Genomic DNA, 19342 nt, shown 5'->3' with positions numbered 1-19342 from the left:
ATAGTTACCACGCTTATAGTATTATCACAACAATCTCGATGAATTTTCGTATTTTTTTTTTTTTAAATGGTCTATAACCCAATCGGAAATTTACAACGGGCGCAATACTGTACCAGTACTGGCTAATACTGGCACACTACTGACCGCCGGTGTTAGGCCAGTACTGTCATATGTCTGGGATGATAACGCTTTACCATTACTGGATCGGTACTGTACTCCCAGTACTGATCGGTACTGTACTCCCAGTACTGATCGGTACTGTACTCCTAGTACTGATCGGTACTGTATTCCCAGTACTGATCGGTACTGTACTCCCAGTACTGGTCAGTACTGTACTTCCAGTACCAACCAGTACTGGTAAAATATTATTATCCTAGACATGACAGTATATTATGCCAAGTATATTGCCTAAATCTGCTGGCATGTTACTGTTAGTCATAGTAGTGTTATATGTCAGGGTTAATAAGGCTTTACCAGTAGTGGACTACCCTTACCGATAGATAATTATATGCATATATTATGACACTGACACATTATGTCCTGGGTAATAACTGTATTCTGTATAATAAATATTTGCACCTCTATTTTGTTACTTTCAAAAGGTTGATCTTGGAAATTATCTCATAAATAACTACATACAGTGAAACTTCTGTTTAACAAAGTCTCGGAGGAAAGTGGAACAAATAAATATGTATTACAGAGAGGAATGAGTTACATAGAATAAACGCATAATTAACAATGAAGATCAAGGTTCTCAAAAATAAATCGTTAAATGGAAGTTTGTTACATGAAAGTTTCACTGTATTTGAGCTTTAAGATTTTTATTTATTTATTTGGAGTAAAATGTAATATAAGAAAAACAGGTAGGTAACTAATTTAAGTATTAAGTATAAAATAATAGTTTTATTTAAGCCATATTCATTTTTTTGATTAATTAATTATTTTTCAGTCATTCTTCATTCTAAGTTTCTTCCCTCCTTCGCGGTCCTTAGCCCCCGAAAACCAACGGCTTAAAATACTCGAAATGTCTTTTCCTTTTACACCTTCATGTTTAGTAATAAGTGCTTCTGGAATTTAAAAATTGAGTAATTAAAAAAAGGATTGACCAACAGTTACAAATGTTATATATAAAGTATACCTAGTAAGTATTTATAAGTGATGGTAGAAGAAAAATTAAGTTTTTTTTGGCCATTCATTTCCCTTCCAAACGCACTGTACATTAGTTGAACCTCTTTACAGATTATTTTAGGAATAACTGCTGTTAAGTTATCACTTACTTTTGAAGAGGTTTTCATATTTAGAACGATAAAACATTTCTGAAAATTGACAATACAAATTAAAAATGAATTAGTTACAATATTCACAAATTATAAGTATTCACCAATTTTTTTACAAGTTCAATGTCAGACTCTAACTGTCTCTCAAAATCTTTGAAACTTTCCAAAGTCGTTTTGGGCAAATCCATAATCATATTGTCATTAAGTATTTTTTCAATATCTGTAGTTTTATTTGGAACTTCAATTAATGCTCGAGTTATTTTTCCTTCTTCTTTAATTCGATATTCAATACTTCTTTTGAGTGATTCTAAATCGGATTTAGTAACTGTTACAGCATTATCTGAAATAAATAGTACAATGCTTAATTTAACAGTCCACTATATAGATACTGTATGTGTTAAAATGTTTATGTAGTATTTATTTATACCTGAGCGACCACATGTTGGGCAATGTTTCTTATTTGGTGCATATGTAGCTACAAGAAGAAATGTTTTTATTATTATAAATTATACAGTAATTGTTATTATTTAATATTATCTAATTTTAAAAAAACTAAATATTTAGAATTTTTAGATTCAATTAATTAATAAAAACCATAATTAATATGTGAAGTACATAATATTATGTATAACAATAATTTATTGAAAGCAAAAATTTAGTCAAGTTTAGTAACTGAATTTATTATGTGTAAAAGGAAAATTAATTATATAATTACTATAATAATATTAATTACCATTACCATCAACAAGTCTTTTTTCAGTTGCAAAATTTAGTTTTTCATAAGACTGGGCTTTTTTTGAAGATTTTTTTCTTAGTAAATTTATTTTTCCCGTAGACATTAAAGAAGAAATTGATGCATCAGAATGTATATTATCTTCATCTACAATAATATATTGAAAAACAAATTGATACAACTGCATAACTCAACTAAAAAACTACTATCTACTATCTTTCTTCGACAATTACATGACTCACCAGATTTATGGCTAGAGCGAACCATTTTCTTCGAAGGTTTTATTCCCGTTAACAATAATTGCCTTTCAGTTGACATCGAGGATGATTCAGATGATTCATTGTCAGAGTGTAGCTGTCCATCTGTAAAACAATATATATTTAATAATAATATAAATAAATAATAATAATTTATTTCTTGCAAACAACAAAATACAAAAGAAATAACAAATTATACAAGCAGCAAACTCCCCTATAAGCGTAATGCTTGTAGTGGGGATTAAAAATATGAGTTCAGTATAAACAGTATAGTTAATTAAAAATAGAGAAAATCAAGAAAAATTACATAGTAAATATATTTTTTTTTTTTTAAAGCAAAGAATAGAACAAAATATAAATACATAAATAGTAACTGAAATTTAGAAAAAATCTATTTTTTTTTTTATAAATAACTTAAACATATATAGATTAAAAAAGTCAAAAATATTAATTTTACATAATCTACAGATTTGAATAGCAACTAATATACAACATTTGAGACCAATTTGTTTCTTAAAATGTTGCACAGGAATAATTAACATTATCTTTATATTCTCATTATCTCTGTGTATTATATAAATGATCCAACTGGGTAATGTTTTGTTTAAATCTGAATAAACTAATTAGGGTGTTACTTAGGTAAAGATTATCAATAGACATGAAATTAAGTTCTAAATACGCTAAATTGTTGCTATAAAACACAGGCTTAAGCAATAAAAATTTAATTAGTCTATTTAAAGTAATTTTTAGACGATAACTATGAGAGTCATATGTTTGACCCCTTAAACTTAACAAAACTGTGCCAACTCAACTAAATAAACCATTTCGCCTCTTTGTCCTTAATAAATATAGAAACTTACCTAAATAATGATCAGACCAGATGCTTTTTTTCAAAGACTTCTTTTTTGTTAAAATTTTTTTCTTTTCTGATGCTGAGGATATTTCAGATGATGATGCATCGCACTGATCTTTATCTGTAATAATATAAATAGATAATATTTGATTATTATATTTAGTGTAATTTAGTATATGAATATAGTTTAATTATAAAAACTACCATAGTTTGCTTTATGTTCTGTAATTGTGGGATTCAATTTAATAAAAGATGAAATGTCTTTCAAATGTTTTTGAAGGTCATTTCCAGATAGCTCTTTAGGATTACACTCATCTTCAGAACTGTTAGGCTCTTCAACTGCACTACTATGTATTACTGAATTTGAAAATGCTAGAGTCATTCGCCTGACACCTTGCTCATAACTTCCTGAAATGTAAAATGAGATTAGATGCAAAACTTAAAAATACAATACCTGGTGCATATATATTTTAAGTATAGAAAGTAAATAATACACATATATATTAAATATGTGAATACAAATTAATAAGATTACCAAAAATTTAAGTTGATATATACTTACTAGCTTCTGTCATAATACTGATACCAAAGCCTTTCCAAGATTTTTTAGGATCAGACAAACTTTTGTTCATCTTATCGATTAGGGCATATTCTTTTTTACTAGGATATTTGCAATACAATTTGCTCTCCTTTATATATGTCCATGATATAGGTACAAGATCAATACAATGTTTACCATCAATTGTTTTATCATCAAATTGTATTACAACATGTGATGTATTCTTCTTATAATCCATACCTGTTACCAACCATGGAATATTTAAATAAAATAACAAATGTAATATGAAAAATAAAATTATAACTTAATAATTATTTTATAATTAAATAAATACTTCATTTGTTTATGTTGTAATTTTAAAATTTGACAAAACTATATCAATATTTTGTAAAAGTATAGGTGCTTAATTATATAAAATAAATAATCATATATATGGTAGAATTTGCATGGCTAATTTGATTGAAATTTTTTTTCTAATTTAAAATATAATAACTAATAATAATAATAAATATAATAATAAGTGATATGTATAGTAGACATCATAATAGTTTTAGGAATCATGTAGTAATGTAACTGCATAACTCTGACTGCCTTTCTCAAAAAGAACACATTTTTTTAAAACATTATTTATTGAAATAATACTTTTTCTTCTACATAATTGACCCAATTTCATTATTCCTATTTCTGTTGATTTGCAAGGATATTTAAAAACATCAGTAACACTCTTGTACAAATATCCGTGAAAGAAAATACTACATTGTTTATTCTTAATTCTAGTAATGCTAAAAACTTCACCAGAATTAATAACCTAACCTACTTATACATTTATATTTAGGTAGTCGGTACTAAAACATTCTTCATTCCAACTTAATATTTTACAATTTTAAATTTAATAATTAAACTTTAATTCATTTATATATTAGAAAAATTAGGAACTATAGAAAATACCAAAACTATATATACCTACTTACAATGTACATATACGTACGTACTACCTACATTGGGTAATAAGTAATAACTATAAATAATAATATACACTTACAAGATAGTATAGATTCTAAAAGGTTAACTTACTTACAGCACCGTTGCACTTCAACACTTTCTTAGTCTACGACTTCTTTGTCTACTTGTTTACTTCAACAGCAAAAGCACAAAACTCGGTCAGATATAATAAAATAGGCTCGAAAATAGGTACTTCAACACTTTCTTTGTCTACTTGTTTTCTTCAACAGCAAAAGCACAAAACTCAGTCAGATATAATAAAATAGGCTCGAAAATAGGTATTTGTATGATGGCCACCAGCGTATACCGATTAGGTACCGAAAACAAAACAAAATAATGCCATTACATAATGGGTATTACCCACGGAGTACCACGAACTACGATATACATACACAGGACTGGTCACGATAAGGTTGGAGGGTGTGGGGGGTTGACCACGAAATGTAGTTCAACAGGCGGAGTTCGGGGGGATATTTTCCTTTTAGCATTGCTAGCGCTGTCTTAGTGTAGTATACTTATGGAAATAGAAATTTGTATGATGTGTAGATAATACTATTGGCGATTGAAAGTGATAATATGTACGGGGACACTGTGTATCATTTATATGTTATTTTACATGTTCCCATTACAGATCCACCCCCCGCCAGCCAGATAGTTGATAAGCTTTCAATCGCCAATATAATAGATAATAATCACGGACTCTAGTACTTATACCCACTGGCCACTGATGCTTATACCACTGGCACGACGGATTTTCGTCCGCCGCCGCGAATTTCCCCACCAATAATATAAAATGTAAACTGCAAGCACGGATTCATATTAATATTAATCCGTGACTGCAAGTTATTCGTACACTATCGAGCGCGAGAGTGGGGGAAATTGGTCGCCAGCCGTCAGTCGCGAAAGCGGTTAGCTCTTTTGAAAACGGGTATGCATTTATATTTATCTTAGCCCGTGATGTTAATTCATCTATTAATAAATATTTATCAAATTATAAATATAAATATATAATTATGTCGCCCGACCTAGGATATTATAATATTATTATAGAGTAGAACAAAATAAAATAATAACTAATAACTGTTTATTTTTATATTTTATTAATCATGTTATTAGGAGGTATATTATTATTATTGTAGTATTCATTTTTCAACTATGAATATTATTATTCCTTAAATAAAATAAAATAATTGTATTCCGACATCATATGTGTAATGGTTGTAATTATTATTTATTGGCTTATTGTAATACTATATATATTATCGATTATTTAAACTGTAAACTAAATAATGTCAAAATACAGTCGGTAGGCAAAACGAAAAAATGTCGACAGAACACTACGTAGATCACGTATAATATACATATTATGTTTCCTTTGAAATATCCATAAATATTTTTCTGTATTTATGTGTGTATATTGTCGTTATTTTGGTTGTATATAATATTACCTACCTAATAATTTGTTGCAATAATAATTTACTGGATTGTGTTTCATTTCCAATCTATTTACATAAACTAAAGTGTGTGTATATAACAATGATGCATTTGTATAACTATCCAACGAGTAAGAAATATATTTTTTCTAAAGGCAGTAGTTTTTTTATTTTTTTTTAATATGCCAGTATTTCGCCAACGCTTGGGCATAACTACAATTAACGCTGGCTGGCCTTTGCTCCCCATTAAAATAATAAGCGCATAATATATCAGTACTCCGCCAATGTTGGCACAACCACGAGAAACATAGACTGGCCTTTGCTCACATATCGTGTGGGGCCCGTAATATGCCAGTATTCCGCCAACGTCGGCACAACTACCAGAAACACTGGTTGGCCTTGGCTCACAGATCATTCGGTGCCGCTAGTATGTCAGTACTGTGTCAATACTGGCTGCCGGTACTATGGTTTTTCAGTACTTATGTAGTACTGGCTAACATTTCAGCCAGTAATGTGCCCGTAAGGGCCAGACAACTGTTGGATAGCCAGTACAGGCGCAGTACTACGCCCTTTGTGAGTGTCGGCGTAAGTCATAAATTTCCGATTGGGAATATGAGTGTAATATGCGTATAATTTTATTAATTTATCAAGGCTGGGCGTTTGGGCATAATGGTTACCTACTTACCTAATGCATTAACGAGTTAAAAGTTAAAATTAAGTTAGTAAACTTGTAACTTTTTTTTCAAATGAACTTTTAACTTGATAAGTTACTTTTTAAAGATTAACCATTAACGTATTAACTTTTAACTTAACGAGTTAACGAAAAAGATATGAGTAACTTTTAACTTAATTATTTTAAAATATCTTCACTTAACAACTAAAAAAAAATTGTTAGCTTGCCCAGCCTTGCAATTTATATTGAGGCTTATTATTATTTGACTCAATCGTCCCCGAGTCCGCAAACTACGGTTTCGGTGTCTATTTCTTTTTTGTTTATTATCCATCGCACGTATACCTACAACACCAAAGCATCACCAATTATTTTCCCCGTACACACGACCGAAAAAATAAACAACGGTTCAAACCCAAATATTATAATATGATATATATATATAGGTACCGTTGAACAGGTCGGCGAACGGATTTCGTTGCAATTAAATGTATTTTTATTGGGCAATGGTGGCGCGAGTACGGTTGATTACGTATACACACACACACACACACACATGATAATAATATGTTCCGTAATGTGATGAATAAATTAGTGCGTATGTGCAAACACACATATAATATTGTATACATATTCCTATGTAGTGGATATGGTGTTAATAAAACAGTGTTTATTCAAATAGCTCGAAGACTATTCGAAACGATAAAATATTATTATTTACGAGTTGTAAACCATTTCCATTCTACTGTACGCACATAAATTACATCGAAAATAATGACCACTATATAATATTATTATAACGCGTACTGTATACGCTGCACGGCTATACATAGGTATAATAATATAATGTATATGGGTATAAATAATATGCACACTATTATAGGTGTACTTATTTTGTTTTACTTGTTTTATATATATTATATATAAATTATGAAACATATTTTAAAACAAAATAAATACAAACATATGGAGGTAATAATAATGCACAGTGAACCGTGATTTTTATTATATTTAAATAAAAAACTCGATTGTTCTTGTATATTCATAATAGCGCCCACGCTGCATTAAACATGCAGTGTATATGATAATATATGTTCGCGCCATTAGATATTTTAGGTGGCAATAGGTGTACTGTGTACATAATATTATTCTACTATGGGCGCATTCACCAATTAGTATAATATATACGAATATAAACCTTATTAGACGAACTCGCGTTCGTGATTATAATAATATATTCATGAGATAAAAAAAAAAAAGTTTTTGTACCAACATTTGATTTTACGTTTAAGTATATTATATACAATAGTTGAAATTAGGTGTTATGTAATTTACAAATCATTATGATGCTAATATATAGGTACGCGTAAGAGATAATAATATCATTAATTGTTTAAGTTATCGTTCAATTCCATACTAGACGAAATAAACTATGTGTGAGTCCACCAGTGTTTGGGCTTGTTATTCGGTATTTAAATGTATGAAAACCATGAAAAAGTCAAGTAAATGAAAATAAACCATGTTACCGCGGTGCATAATCTATATATAGCCTATAAGATGCACTAAACTATAATATATCTTAAACACCAATAGACAGGTGGTTAAGAAACCTTTTTATTTAGCAACTACATATTGCATCATTGTGCATCGATATATTATTATAGTATTATGTGCAGCCAAAATCTTCATCATGATATCTTCGCGATCGGCCGTCGACACATTTACAATTAATAACGCACAATCTCAGACGTAAGAATAACCGTTCATATTATAAACATGCATATAATAGAATATAAATTATAATATTATACCCATGTCCACTGAACAGCCGACGTAAATGGGCACTGTAAAAGTTGGAGTTGTGCATCAGATATAACGGCTTCTTCAAAGGTGAAATTGTCAACGGCTTTATCGAGGACAACAACCTCACAATAATACTATCGACAAATCCATCATTATGTGTGTACGCGCCTTTTCTGGATTAGGCATGGGTTCATAAGATACCAACTCCGCCAATCACTATATCATTGGAAATTCACTGTTTTATCAATTGTACGATAAAATAAGAATCGAACGGTCGGTTTCAGCCTCAAAACACTTGAAACATCTAATGAGATATTATATAATTTAGATAATACAAATAAATCCGGTCGGAACACATTAGGAGAGGCTTTAAATTTGAACTTATCATATATAAGAAATCCATAAGACATATTTATATATAAATACAACCATATAATATAATACTATGCGGATACCCAACATATATGTTTATCCATATATAATAGACATTTTTTGAAAAACTCTTCGTGGGAATGCGAGATAAAAAATATTTATAGTTACTGGTCACCGTTCGCAAAAAAGTATAACAGTCCTTAAAGTATAATCACTATAGGCATAAGCGTGCGCACTTGTCATGGTAGGCACTTGACTAGTCTGCGAACTTTCCCCCCTCAATGTTTAATATATTATTATCATGATAATTGATAGTCAATCATAAAATACTTTCTTACTATGGTAAATGTAGTTAAATGAGGTTGCCCCATCCAAATTAGTTTTTATAACTTAGGTTGTGAATATGAATATTTATACATAATAATATGTGTGTGTGTGTGTTAATGTGTTATGTACCTACTTATGTATGACTACACTTCTAGAAATTCAGCTCACGCTTATGACTATGGGGTACGCGGGGTTAAAATAGTAAATCGAAATTCGACAAACATCGTATAGGTATTACGAGATGGGTTCGACGGACGAGAGCCAACGAATGGAAAATATCAAACTCCGATCGGAAAAACCACTTAGGTACTCGCAGATCGATAACGAGCGGTGACCTCTCTAGCTATATCGTTTATGATAAATGTAGTGGTCTCGTCACGGTTCCGGTAAAATCGTCGCGAAAGTCTTTCCGTTCGCCAACCGTAGCCGTTGCGTACTACATACCTGTTGTACCCATGCGTTTAAAAATAAGAAGGAAAAATCGCGAGAAATCCACAACGCGTATCCGATTACATATTATTATGCGCGGCCAGTATAAATTATGACGGAATTTACCCTGCTCGCGCGTATTTTATACCGCGGTCGTTCGCGGCAATATAACATAATAATATATGGGTAGATAAAAAAAAAATTGTCCAACTCAACGGTGATTAATTATCGTGGCGTAGGTAGGCACCAAAGTAATAATATTATTATTATCATAACGCAGCGCTCGAGGGTCGGAAAGAAAAATAAACAAGAAACGCGTTAAAATTAATCGTCCGCACGCGGCCAAATGATTTATACGCGCGAGGTGGGACGCGTCACTCGTCATCCCGCCGGTGCCGTACGCACCGCAGGTTACCGCAGTTACATGTCGGTATTGTACCCGGGTCCGGGGTAATCGCCGGTATAGTTGACACGAGTTGCTCCAGAGCACGTCATAATCATCGGAGTCCGCGTGAGTACCTACACGGTGACGGTTCTGGGCGCGTTCTCGATGTTACTATAATATTATAATCATAATTATTTTTTTAATCCGATCGTCGATTGACATCATAAGTATATCATATTGCTATCATATTGTAATACTATTATACATAACTAATATTTCACGTGACTAGCAACTACCCGAAAATATTTAACATAAAATCCACTTGCAAGCGCGCTCTCGTGAATTATAGAATGAGTATACTAGCTATTAGTACCGGTGCATTTCGTAGGTATACTATACTAATTGAATCACCCAAACAATTTGAATACGCACAAAGATTATCTCATACATTTTTACCAATACTTAAAATTAAATGTAATCGTTATAGAAGTAGGTATATATACCTACCTCATTATCTTATTTATTTACAAACGAGTAACAACCGAATATTATACATTTATATATCCATTTATCATTATATTATATTATAATTCAACTGAATAAAATTTTCAAATTTGACAGTAAAAAAAAAACGATTTTTAACCATACCTGTAGAATTTTTAGTCGCAGACTTGATACTTAGTTTGTATGATTGGGAAGGAAGATGTTTTTTTTATTGAAGTTTGACGGGATCACTGCAGTTACTATAATTTTAAACACGGACTCGATAAGTATTATATTTGAAATTTCACGGGACTCGATAAGTATTATTAGTGCGTACCTTTAAACATCTATCGAGACTCTATTCGTTCTAAAACAGTGCCACAACAATAGGGGTCACAAAGTATGCATTGCATTCTCTGGCCCGATTTTATGTTTAAATGGGGGGGGGGGGGGGTATCATTAAAAAGAAAAATTTTATAAGTTATTATTCGAAAATCAAATGGAAAATGTACATTCTATAATAGATTGATATTATTTTAAATATTATTATTTTGATATTATTCAAAAAACAAATAATTCAAACAATTTAAAAATTGACATTTTTTGTTATTGAAAATTATCTCATCCCTTTACAGTTTACAGCAAAATTTTTACTGTTTGTATTATATTTTTAAGTCTCCCACTTACTGTAACTACGGCTAAAAGGTAATTTTCCAAATTAAAACTGTTAAAAAACTATCTTCGGAATTCAACTTTTACTAGACAGATTAACTGACATAAGTATATTTAATATTGAAAAATCAAGGACAAATTAACTTGATTTTTAAAAATTGTTAAACGACTGTAAATATGAAGGCTAGAAAGAAAAAAATTTTATAATAAAATCATTGTCTAATATTTGTTGATAGTTTATTTTTTGTTATTTAAATTTTAATGTTATGTTGTATTAAAATCGAGAAAAATGAACACGGTACCTATTACATTTTGTTTTATAAATTAATTGCTTTTTAATTTACTTGTCTACTATTGACTACTGATAACTGATGTTTTATTGGAGATGTGTTTAAAAATATGATGAACTTAGTAAAACCAACATTACTACTATACTGCTTGGAAAAATGTTAAAAATTGTGGGCCATAAATGTTGTCTTGCATTAGAGGTCTACCTCTGCGGCACTAACATTTTTTCATTATATTGGAGTACAAGTACAGGCCACCGGGGCCCAATAACATTTCTCGCATCAAGGCCCCACAAAATCTAGTAGCGACACTGTTTTAAAAGGTTTCAAAGGGACTCAGTTCGTGTGTACATCCCTTTACACACGCGAAATGATAGTAATAGCGTTGAAGGTGTGCAGAGCGCAAGATGTACCCAGCCGGCTAAAAGTCTACGGTACGACTACTGCACTGCAACGAGCGAGTGCACTGTATAATAATGTAGTATAATATACCTAAACCCATATAACCTATACCGAGGTTTGCGTTATTATCATCGCGATGCGTATGTAGGTACTATGGGTAGGTACACCGGCCAGGACGTTGTCGTACGTGGATTTTTTTCCCGAGTTTACCGACGTTTCTACGCGAAAAATGCGGTGTAATAAAATTGATCGTTTCTCGTCATCGCGGACGCACACGGCGAACACCCATTTATCCGCCGTATAGATATATATTATACGTACATACTTACACACATTATATGTGCTACCTGTGTGTGCAAGGCACATTCGCACCACGGTAGGTATATATAGGTATATCATATTTTACAAACCGCCTCGGTATACATGACGATGATTATAACGTGTGTTCGAAAGATTTTACCGTTTAGATACTGATCTCGACGTCACTCCTGATCGTCGTCGTTCAAAAACCGTAAAAAATAGATTACGCGTCATTAGCTGTGCACAACATATACGAGGTAGATGAGTATCGTCGACGCTATGGAATATAATATGTTTTCGATGCGTACACTTCGCTACTTCGGCCATTATCCTGATGCACGCGGCTGATGACAACAATATATATATATATATGTATATATTATATTTTAGAGGTACGTATTATAGTAGGTATGGGTTACTGGAATTTTCGATGATACCCATCTAATTTATTAAGCGTGGATATTTTAAATTATTTAGAAGCGCGTGTTTATTGCAAGCGGCTTAAAATAATTTCGCGTTGTCCATAATATAAGATAAGTAAAAAAAAACTTCATTAGTAAATTAAATAATATGATATAATATATATTTTTTAACGTTACCCGTAACTTAGACCAAAATCTAGAAAACGTGCATTAAAGTTTGTGAGCAATAGGTATTATGTAGATAGATACATAACAAGAAATTCAATAAACATATTGTATAATAAAAGTACACGGTGATTGAGTAAAAAGATTAAAAATGTTCGTACTTGCCTAGCTACTTGTTTGCACATGGCAATTGTTTGCACGTTACATAATGCGTATAATAGCAATTAACTACGATCGATGTGTTCACAGCAAATAATAATATCATGTATAATATCATTCGACTATAGTAATAAAACGTGCCTGTAGCCTTCGCTGGAATTGAACGTTCAAAATATGTGTAATAGCGTAACAGATGATGGAAATTATACATCTGAGATCTGAGACTCTTAGGTATAGGTATCCAAATAAATTCATATTTAATTGCATGCCTGAGCAAGTTAATGATCATTTTTAATCGAATTAAGTTAAGTTAATAGAAAACATTTGAAAAGTTTAAAGTTAATAGTTATCCTAATTTTTATTTTAACTCAGTTATAAGATAAATTACAATTAACTTATTAACTTAAGTTAAGTTATTTATTTTTTATTTTTTAATATAGGTATAAATAGTCAATAATATATTGGTTTAAAATAATAAAAAGTAAATGTTAATGTTTATGCAATATGCGGATCATTAATAATAATATTATATTATATTTATTATTTAATTATTTATAAATTAATGTAACTTGGATTTGATAAAAATTAACTTGTTATTTATTAAGTTTATATCAATAAAAATCAGTTCAGTTAAAAATTAAGTTAATGATAATTAAATTCAAAAAAGTTAAAATTACCTTAAGTTAACTCGTTTATGCCCAGGTTTGTTTAATTGTGTATTCTGTAACAGTTAGTACCTATAATAGTTGTTATGTGTTTATGATTCTCCTGTATAATAAAGGTATACTCATTGAATTGATCCTCTGAAGTTTGATTGAAGATAGGACCACGATGGTATAATATAATATTATCATGTGCGACTAGACGACCATAATATATCTTACCTAGAAGCGGAAAATAATAATAAAAAGAAAATATATTATCACGTAAAATAATTTTATAGGTAGCACGCAGTTGGATTTTGCAAAAATTGAGCTCGCCCAAGATGCCACGCAGCCAGGTCAGTTGCTTTCACACGTCGAAATTTCGTTACGACAATATACATAATATTTATATTATATTATACTATTATAATATCATTGAAGGCCAACAATATCAACACGGCCGACGTCAACCATGTGTCCACTTCTGATTACTACGAAGAAACGCTCCAAAACTACGCTCGGTATACGCTCCTGCAGATTTTCAATGCCAAGGCGAGTTTTTTGTTTATAAATTCAGTCGTTATCGAAACAAATTTAATTTAATTAAAAAAAAAAACTGTCAATCGCCTCGTGTGCCCAGCGATCAGGTCAATACACCGGCGCGCGCGTTTAATATACCGGACACTCTTTCTCACTCTCTCTCTCTCTCTCTCTCACACACACACACACACACACACACTCACCAAACCAGTATATATATATAAATATAATATGTGTATAATATTATTATTATTATGGTAGCAGTGAGCGATGTGTGTACAGATATATAGGTACCTATACTGCAGGCGGGGACGACCGTTTTTCGTTTTAAACGAGATAAATAATAATAATTTAATGGGTTTCGAGCAGCAGTGGAGAGAGGTATATTAATAACTGTGTGCATTACAATATACCTGTATATTATTATTTTTATTATATTATATTCCTCCTAATCGGCGGCGACTCGGTAGAAATTCTCACGGGAAAGACAAAAAAAATAAAACCAAAATTACCACCATAATACAGCATATAATATAATGTTATTACACATATACCTAGGTGTAATAAATTTTTTTCACGTGATGCCTAAACGGTGCACGATTATTGCAGATCGTATATGGGTCGTCCGCGTCGCAGGCAGCTATGGGCACTCGGTGTCGTGACCCAGTTTGAAAAATTATAATTACCAAGGCTGGGCATTAACGAGTTAAAAGTTAAAATTAAGTTAAAACGTTAAGTTAATTAACTCGTTACTTTTTTTTCAAATTAACTTTTAACTTAATTTTAACTTTATTTCAAAAGTATCCAAATTAAGTTAATTTTTGTCCGAACAATAATGCACATTTTTGAATGGGTTTTCGCTTTGATGTATCATTATAAAATTTTCTCAGTAATTTTCTTGAGCGTAATCTTATAAACCATATTATGCGTCTAGAATTTTTTATTTTTGCAAATTAGCAAATTTTAACTTTACACTAAGTTATGTTACTTTTTTTTCAAAGTTAACTCTTAACTTAAAGAGTTAACGAAAAAAAATACGAGTAACTTTTAACTTAACTTTATTATCTTAAAATAACTTAACTTAACGAATTAAAAAAAAAACGTTAACTTGCCCAGCCTTGATAATTACTGCATCGGCGGTCGCCGCGGTGAACACGAAACGACATGTCCAGCGATAGCTGGTGATAACGTCCTGGCCGTGCACCACCACCTGCGAGCGTCAGAGGAAATCGGCCTTCCGATGTATTAAAAAAACAAACCGCCGTACGTACGGCAATAAACACGTGCGCACGTCTGCGATGTTCTTCGGATGAAAAATCCGACCCTAGTGTGCGCGCGCGCGCGTGTGTGTAGGGTATAAAAGTGCCAATACAAATACGGAAAAACACAAGTACTTGGCGTGTATATATATATATACGTGTGAAGTTTTATTGCGCTATAAAATCCTTTATCCTAACACGCCCCATCGCCCCCCCCCCGCCCCTCGCCCCACGCAGACTGTATAATAATGTACGCCGCGGGACGAAGTAAATAAAATAAGGGAAACGCCATTCTATATATTATTATATTGCGCGCCCGGAATATCTTTTTATATTTTGCTGGGCAGGTATACATATTCGGGGAACGGACCTTTCGCGCGGTCGCGGTTAGAGTGGTATGCGGTATTATATATTTATACTAAACATTATATGCCGTCATAAATAATATATTTTTATACTGGGTAAATATACACGTGCGCACATGGTCTTATTTTATTTTATTTTTTTGGAATTCGACGACCGTTGTGCGAGTGGTTTGGTATATACCTTCGACCAATCCCCGTAAAATTCTCGATATCGCGGTATACCACCGCGGTATGCGCAGCTGAGCGTGCGCAGACGGATAACTGCAGCGGCGCGGCGGGTACAACACGCGTCTATTTCATCCCTTGCCGGAATCGCAAAACGATTTCAAATTACCATATATCGTATTGATTTCGGCACAAGTCCAAGTAGTATCGTGGAAACTCGAGTGTGTTTGGGATCCATTCGGATATACTTCCGTCGGTATATAACAATATACTAAAAAGTAAGTTTTATCTTATCAAAATTATAATTTATCTTGCATCGATGGCTCAAATAAGTTTCTATATTATTTTAAACCGTAAATTATTTTGAATATAATAAATTAACACAATTAATTGCAGAGATGTCAATATTATGCTATTGAATGCGAATTAATACATTGCAATTTCTGTTGCATTGTTAATAAATAAAATATTTTTGTTAAATATATTGGTACTAATATAAATATCGGACACACACATCGGCATACAATCGTAAGCTAAAACAATTAAAGTGTACTTCAAAAGATTGATTATTTGTCAATGCTTTCAAATTAAATGATTATTAATTCATAACACATAACAAATTCACAATGCTCTAAGCCTCTATAGGTGAGTCAATTGTTCAACACTCAGTTTAAATATCCTATCCAGTTGTTAATATTACATTTTGTGTGCAGCTATCATATTATACCTATTTGGTGACTTGGTATTATAAAGTATATTCACATATTAATTGAAATACACGATACTTTTTAATAGCAAATTTAAATTGATTTATACCTATTACAACTACTATATTATCCCACACAAAAAATATTGAAAAATATTAGCCAATAAAATATTTTGAAATAAATATTATTTTAATCTTATTATATTAACTAGATATAGTTCAAATATCAAATCCATTGATAAATATTAGCATAAACATATAGATGATTGGGTAGTAATTCGTGATTTATAGCATATTATTTAAAGGATCAATTTTAAACTTTCTCAAAGTTTGATTTGAATTATATGTGTATTGTAAAATACAACTTACTCAATTACGAGGTACACTCCACTCTTCTAACTGTACAACAGAGTAGTTAATTACAATATCTCCCCTTTATTTCTATAAACTATTTTATATTATTAATTACAATTTAAATGTTAAGCAAATTTATAACTTGAATTGTATCGATATATTATTTGAATTTGTATATAATAGTGGCGTTTATTTAGTGGCGTAGAAACTATATGATTAAAACTTAAATACATATTATTTTACGTATATCATTTATCAATATATATATATTTATTAGCTGTATAAATTACTCAGCATTTCTCGAATCTGCCCAATTTTTTTTTGTTTTGACTAGAATATTCTAATATACATAGTGTGTGTATTTTCTATTATGTATATTATTATATGGATCTATACGCGCAAGAGTTCTGAAAAACCTACCTATCTATTGTCATATCGCGTTTCTCGCGTTTCACTATTTGAGGCATAGGTAGTTTAAATTATAATGGGTAAATATTATAATATCGAACGTCCTCAACAATGAATTATAATCGTTCGGGTTACAATCGTCATATTAATACGAGTTTCACCTTTTGCGGGAAACCACCTTTTGGCGTTACATATTATATCCAAAACTTTTTTACCCACTTTTTTTCAACTAAAATTATATCTTGAATTCTCCTGCAGCTTATGGTTGCGCAGGTAATACTTTTGTTTTTGATTATATATGAAATTTTTTTTTTCAAAATTATAATATTCTATTAGTATTCTATATTTACTTTTAAGTCTTATTATTATATACAATCTCTAATTAAGTAAAAACTATAACTTATTGTATTGTGCTGTTATTTTTCATACACAATGTTAATACCTAATATTATGTTTTATGACTCGCGTCCGTGTATATTAAATAAATAAATACAAAAGTACTAGCAGCAGCTACTATACGTACATCGTTCGGATCGCTTCGGTACCTGTTGTAGGGCTGTAGCTGCGGCAGCAGTGACGACGCCATCGTATACGGGTAGCCGGTATACAGACTCTAAAAAATAACGACTCGACGCGGCTCTTCAATAAGGATCGTCGTTTTGAAAATCGGTACTTACGGCGGGTAAAATAGTTAGATCGACGCGCACAATATATTATTATTATAATGTGCAGCGCGTACCTATATATCATGTCTTTCCGGCCTCCAGGTGTGTATACCTACATGGTTTTCGCATCGCCCTGCCACCGTCGGCGTGCCTATAAATCGAAACTGGTATAACATTATGCCTATATAATATAATATTCTCGTCACAGATGTCTCTCCCGGTGCCGTGGGACGCGGCGTCGAACAGTAGTAGCTGCTGCTGCAGAGGTTTACCCACCCGCGATACTCGTTTACAATAGTTATAATATATTACGCGGCCGTATATACATATTATGTGTGTAGGTTCGTATCGAGCGTGTACCTACCTATACGATATCGCTCGAGCACACAGCTTCCGCCGGTACCAATATATAATATATAATGTTATACATATTATTGCAGGTACCCCACGTCCGATATATTATTTTGTCCGATCGATAAAAATCAAATATTTATCGTATAATATATTATTTTATTATATGTATTATGCACATATATATGACATGTTTTTTTCTTCTGGATCAAGTCGCCCGTTTTTCTCTTCTCGGCACACACACACACACACACACACACACACAGATGTTATCGTCGGGGTTTTTTTCTTCTTTTATAAATAATATAACGTCCGATCGCCGCCGCGCGCCGCTCTAATGGGTTCGAGGCGACGGACGACTATAATATTATGCTCTTGCATAATATCATTATTAAAAGAAAATACCACGATTGTTGTTTTTTCGGCGGTATTTTGTTTTTTTTTTTTCATTATTGGTAGGTAGGTTAATGATAGATATCACGATGTGAACTCGTGATTGTTTCGAAATAATCGGTGGACTGACCGGATAGCTGACGTGCAGGTTTTAAGTGAAAACTATTTGACTAAACATTTCAAAGCATATAATACCTATATCTATATACGCATAATAATTTACCTAACATTACCTACGCACAATTAAATGATTAATATTGTATTTTTTTGAATTAAATAAATTAATGAGTTAATTAGTTCACATCGACTATATTATTGTATAATACGTATTTTCTCAATTTTGTCAATCAGCTATATATATATATATATATACGCTAACCGACCAACCAAACGATTTATTGGTAATGTGGCATGCAGCCAGTGCACACTCTATCACATCTATATCTACGGGTAACTGACCCTAGATGGTTTTTTAGTGATAAGTATAATATAGTAAAATAGT

General features: G+C 31.6%; 1 protein-coding gene across 3 annotated transcripts; it reads right to left on the bottom strand.

Annotated features, from left to right (window-relative positions):
- Positions 1-312: 312 nt before the first annotated feature.
- Positions 313-5048, bottom strand: LOC132945181 (uncharacterized). Of its 3 annotated transcripts, none has more exons than XM_061014859.1 (10): positions 4754-5048; positions 3683-3919; positions 3325-3528; positions 3128-3241; positions 2253-2372; positions 2011-2157; positions 1705-1752; positions 1382-1617; positions 1139-1316; positions 313-1067 (listed from the first exon to the last, which is right to left on the bottom strand). In XM_061014859.1, exons 2-10 carry the CDS (start codon positions 3915-3917, stop codon positions 946-948), a joined length of 1404 nt encoding a protein of 467 aa, XP_060870842.1. In that variant the 5' UTR covers positions 3918-3919; positions 4754-5048; the 3' UTR covers positions 313-945. The 3 variants fall into 3 exon arrangements, with proteins under 3 accessions (XP_060870842.1, XP_060870843.1, XP_060870844.1); XM_061014861.1 differs by having other exon boundaries at positions 316-1067; positions 2017-2157; positions 4754-5046; XM_061014860.1 differs by lacking the exon at positions 4754-5048 and having other exon boundaries at positions 3683-4258.
- Positions 5049-19342: the final 14294 nt, after the last annotated feature.

The sequence above is a fragment of the Metopolophium dirhodum genome, chromosome 5, assembly GCF_019925205.1.
Source record: "Metopolophium dirhodum isolate CAU chromosome 5, ASM1992520v1, whole genome shotgun sequence".
In the NCBI taxonomy this organism is placed as follows: domain Eukaryota; kingdom Metazoa; phylum Arthropoda; class Insecta; order Hemiptera; family Aphididae; genus Metopolophium; species Metopolophium dirhodum.
The sequence above is the reverse complement of the archived record's forward strand: the minus strand, read 5'-3'. Positions and strand labels throughout refer to the sequence as shown.

Excerpts from the sequence above, each read along its gene's own strand:
- LOC132945181 (XM_061014859.1), bottom strand. The coding sequence starts at position 3,917 with ATGGATTATAAGAAGAATACATCACATGTTGTAATACAATTTGATGAT. Across the intron at positions 2,373-3,127 it reads CTGGTCTGATCATTATTTAG|ATGGACAGCTACACTCTGAC; the intron begins GTAAGTTTCTAT and ends ATTGTTTTACAG. Across the intron at positions 2,158-2,252 it reads TCGCTCTAGCCATAAATCTG|ATGAAGATAATATACATTCT; the intron begins GTGAGTCATGTA and ends ATATTATTGTAG.